Source organism: Protobothrops mucrosquamatus, unplaced genomic scaffold (assembly GCF_001527695.2).
Source record: "Protobothrops mucrosquamatus isolate PMUCROS unplaced genomic scaffold, P.Mucros_1.0 scaffold3561, whole genome shotgun sequence".
Lineage (NCBI taxonomy): Eukaryota > Metazoa > Chordata > Lepidosauria > Squamata > Viperidae > Protobothrops > Protobothrops mucrosquamatus.
Window position 1 is genome coordinate 54,187 of NW_015389528.1, and position 5,178 is coordinate 59,364.

Below are 5,178 nucleotides of genomic sequence, written 5' to 3' on the forward strand. Positions count from 1 at the left end.
TCTCTCTCTCTCTCTCTCTCTCTCTCTCTCTCTCTCTCTCTCTCTCTCTCTCTCTCTCTCTCTCTCTCTCCATGTGTTTTTCAAACTGTGTGGACTTTGACTCCCAGAATTCCCCAGACAGCAATGCCTTTGCAAGTAAAAGATTGCTTCAAAAATAATTTGGCATTTGCATGCTGCTAAATTTTCTGCCATTTTTATATTGCCTTTTTAAAAATGAAACAAAATTTCCCCTAACTTCAACAGACAAAAGCCAAACAGAATTAATAGAATTAATCTGCTCAAAACATAATTAATACTAAATCATAGTAACTATAATATATAACCTTAAAATGTAATCAAATATCACAAGCAGCAGCAGCAGAGAAGTTAATAATGGTCTAAATAGCAAATGTGTTTCAGATCAATGTGTTTATTGATTAAAGTGGCCAGGAAAATAAATATATCTCTGCCAGATGCCAAAAAGAAAATGTCTCTCAGAGCTGCCTGGAGGTCAATAGCATAGAAGGAAAGGAAGGTATAGTGAGATGAAGGAATAGGCAAAGCTTATTGAGAGAGGCTGTTCCAAAGAGGAATACTACAATGGGAGCCATCACTGAAAAGGCCCATTCCTAGATGGTTGTATATTTATTTCATTACAAAATCCCAAATTTATGGTGGACCTCAGCCTGACAGAAATAGCCTATCATTTCAAACACAACTTCTGATTCCATACATTTGGCACGCTCCAGGGAGCCATCAGGTGTAGTGTACAGGTGGGCTAGCCTTTTGTGCAAAAAAAATGCTCATAGCATTGGGAGGGTCCTTTATCCAAATATTCACAGCTTATTGACTCCATATCAATACTTCCAGTGACTGTTATCCAAACATATCCTTGCAATGTATTCTTGCATGATTGCCATTTTGGCAGCCACCAAAAGTATCAATGAATATAAGACTCATTAATTAGAATCCAGATAATTAAAGGATGAAACCAAATATCCTATTCTTATGGCAGCCAGTGTCAGCTTCCTACAGGACATGATAATAAAGTTTCCAGAACTCTGTGTGATGGAACGTTACCATCCATCCTCCTAAGAATAAGAAATTTAGGACTTACTTTTCTTCTTGCTCATAGAAACTTTCATTCATCATGTGTACGATGCAGCCACAAAGTGATCGATTGGATCGATTATTTAAACTAAAAAAGTATACTTAAGCTTCCAAGCGAGATATTGAGAATAAAGTGCTGAAGTTTATCTATACATCAGCCTGCAAATTTAGTGGACATCTAGTCTTTCATCTTTCCCTCTTGCATTTCCCCCCATAAATAAAAGAATACCTGTAAGTAATATTGTCCTTCAACCACATGCAAATCATCGAACGCTCCTAGCACGTAAAGTTCATCTTCTAGTACAGGTTCTTCCCTCATCCTGTAGCTTAAATGGCAGCAGAGACTGTTCTGGCACACTGTAATATTGTCAGCTTGTTTTGTAAGCTTAGAAAAGGTGAATGGATCATGGAAAAGAAATTCAGTGAAAGTAGGGTACTCATGAAACTGGTCAATAGTTGTGGCATACAAGCTCCAGTTAACAGTAGGAAGAGGGGTGGGAAAATGAGAAGGATGGGAATAAATTTCTGCAACCAAAAGGTGTCCATTCATCAATTTATCATCATAATGATATGCTTGGGATCCGGATGGCGTGTAGATACCACTGCCTAAAAAATGACAAGAATAAAGGCCATTTTTCTCATCCTATCTTTGCAAGACATACAGTATACATTATGTCTTCTAACCTACCCCCAAACATATTTAAGAAAACATCCTCCCCCCAAAATACACACATATAATTCTGAAAAAAGACCAAGAAATGTATTCATATACCCAAGCCACCCAAAAGCTTTCTCTTTTCCTTTTTTTATTTTTCTTTGATGAGCAAGAATAGAATAGGAAGAGACTACATTCTGCTTAAGGAACCAGTAGAGTTCCAGGCTCTCACAATTTTTTTTTAAAAGGGGGTATTTATGATCAGCAATCAGCAAAACTTGGCTATTACTGCAGGATCTAATCTGGGTCAGTCACCGGGAGCATCCGTTTTGTCTTCCGAGCTTTCGGATTCGTACTGGAGCTCCTCTTCAGGAAACTTCGCTCTAGCAGAGTGGGTCCTTTGGGCTGTTCTGTGTGTGATGTTTATATGGTGCCTGCTGCATGTGACTTTTTAGATGTTGATTGGGGTGTTGATGACTAGCTATTAAGTCATTGACTGTTGTTTGCTTCTACTGCCAAGCCTTCGCCTCCTAAGTACTTGTACCATATAAATACCACACAAAGTGCACACTCTGCTAGAGAGAAGTTCCCTGAAGATGGGCTTCAGTACAAGAGTCCAAAAGCTCGGAAGACAAAACCGCTGGTTCAAGTGACCGACCCAGATTGGATCATGCAACATTATGGGGAAATGGGCAAGCAAAATGTATGTATATGCAGTGCTTTTTTGTAAAAAAAAAAAAAAAGGTGCTGGAACTCACACATGTTATACAACCCGCCTTGCCTACCCTACAAGGTTCCATCCAAAAAAGGTGCCGGAACTCTATAACAAAAAAAAGTATTAAAAGTATCTGATAGATAAGAATGTAAAAATAATGTATGTTAACACGTGATAAATATCGCAGTATATATAAATATATATGGGGGAGAGTTGGGAAAAAATAAAAGTTTAAATAAAAAAAAGCAACAAATACCAATCGATCCTTTTATCTCAACCAGTATGTTACCTGTCATTGTCAAGGAAGTATTGTGAGTATTAGCTGCCAGAACATTGACACGCATGCCCATGGCCCAAGCTGAATGGAATTCGATAGCAGTTAAATGTGGGAGGACGTTCATCCAGGCTGTAGGGAAAAGGATGGTGTCCACCGAGAGCTGGCTTACGAGGGCCACAGCAGGATCGTGGAAGAGAATGTCAAAGCAAGTGAAGAGGCCAAATTTTCCAAAGCTGGTATTGAAGGTTACAAGTTCAGGCTCTTTAGGGAAATCAAATTGATGCTCTAGCTGAAACAGGTTAAACTGTTAAAAAGATAACACATTTAAGAAACAAGTGAGGTGTTTTTCAGTAAACATATGAACAGCATAACACTGACATCTGCAAGTCATTTTAAGTGAAAGTGAAAGTGTAACAGATTTTAAAATAAGAGGGGTGGGGGGAAATCCAAAACTTTTTAAAATTCTGATTGACCTGTTTTCCTGGAACCTTTGGGCCTATTAATACTATAGCATCAGCACCCACTAAGTGGGAAGATCTTCTTCATGTAACTGAGACTGTTTTTTACGATGCACTCTGTCACCCCAAATATGGGAAGAAGAAATGTATCAGCCCAATCTAGTGCTATCCACAGGCAGCAGTCGCTACTGCGACAATAATTTTTATGTTAAATTTGGATTGCTAACAAATTTAACTCCCTTTAACTTTGCTAGCAATCCAAATTTAACACACACACACACACACGTGTGTGTGTGTGTGTATGTGTTAAATTTGGATCGCTAACAAAGAGTTAAAGGGAAGCTGGTATAGCTATTTCGAGCTCCTTAGCTCTCATCAGCCAGCTACACCCTTCTGAGATTCGAACCTGGGCTGCTTCCCATATACATATACATATACATATACATATACATATACATATACATATACATATACATATACATATACATATACACATACACATACACATACACATACACATACACACACACATACACACACACATACACACACACACATATGAAAAAAAGGAAAACAAATCTTTGCTATTATCTATTTTAAATATTTCCTTTAGGGCTCATTTTTGGTTTCAACATTGAAATAATCTTGATTATATATGTGATATCATTGGGTACAACAAAATCTAGAAAAACTCTAAACAAATGGGGATATATGGTGACTTCTGTTCTGTGAGATTATGGTGACATGCAGACAACAACAAATATGACTACTTGCCCTTTGTGTCTCAGTCAATGTACACTTGAGTACTCATGGCAACTCAATTAATGTGGCTAGTTTCTAGGCAATATCTGTTTAATTTGCTTAATGTGTACATATTTTAATCTTGTATTTTATTCAAGTAGTCCTCAACGTACATCAGACATTTAGTCACCTTGACACTAAACAGTCATTTGGTGACCGTTCAAAGTTAAAACAGCTTGGAAAAAAGTGACTTATGACTGTTTTTCTCACTTACAACTGTTGCAGCCTCCCTATAGTTACATGATCAAAATTCAGGTGCTTGGCAACTGGTTCATATTTATGACGGTTTCAGGGTCCTGGGGTCATTGATCACCTTCCTTGGCCTTCTGACAAGCAAAGTCAATGGGGAATCCAGGTTCACTTAACGACTGTGTTACTAACTTAACAAATGCAAATATTCACTTAACAACTGTGGCAAGAAAAGTCATAAATTGGGGCAAATTCACTTAACAAATGTTTCACTTACCAACATAAATTTTGTGCTCGATTGTGGTCATAATTCATGGACTACCTGTATTTTAAATTTTATGTTATATAATATGCCTTATTTTAATTGTGATGCTTCTGACGTGAATAAACAAACATCATTGGGAGAAAACATAATTATTTAATATGTAAATCTGATATTGGATTGCATTCCAAAACTATAGAAGTTGATATTATGTAAAAGTTGAACTCTGGCTCTATCAAGACTAGGTTTCAGCTAAATAATTATTCTAGTTAAGTGGAAAGAAAATGCTTCAGGGTGCCAAAGAATGGATTCAAGACATGTGGTTCTTAATCAGTGGTGGGATTCAGCCAGTTCGCACCGCTTTGGCAGAACCGGTAGCTAATTTTTTGTTGCCCAGGCCCAGAATGCAGTTCTGGAAAGAGCATCCACACAGAGAACCGGTTGTTCACATATTTGAATCCCACCACTGGTTCTTAATTGATTTTGGAATACCTTCCTTTATATTGTAAAAATGAGACGACAAAGCAATATTGTTTCCACATTTAATAATAGATTAAAAGCTGAGGTAATTAATACTACTTATTTTGATTTTTTACCCTCTTAAGCTTATTTTTATCATTTTTATCTTGTATTTTTACTTTTGTATTATTTTTTTATCTTCATTAGATTTTTGTAATAAAAAAAGAAACCAAAGGGTGGAATGAAAGAAGGAAGGCAAATAGGCAGGCAGGC

The 5,178-nt window shown here is 37.0% G+C and overlaps 1 protein-coding gene across 2 annotated transcripts in view; it reads right to left on the reverse strand.

The window, feature by feature from the left end:
* LOC107297842 (pantetheinase) overlaps positions 1 to 5,178 on the reverse strand; it is a 53,800-nt gene that overhangs the window by 2,641 nt on the left and 45,981 nt on the right. Inside the window, exons 5-6 of one of the 2 annotated variants that reach the window (XM_015827202.1) lie at positions 2,749 to 3,040; positions 1,319 to 1,695 (exon numbers count right to left, since the gene is read on the reverse strand). The exons of the other annotated variant lie outside the window; for it this stretch is intronic. Coding sequence (XP_015682688.1) covers positions 1,319 to 1,695; positions 2,749 to 3,040 — 669 coding nt within the window. The remainder of the gene's footprint in view (positions 1 to 1,318; positions 1,696 to 2,748; positions 3,041 to 5,178) is intronic. 2 annotated transcript variants of the gene reach the window in all.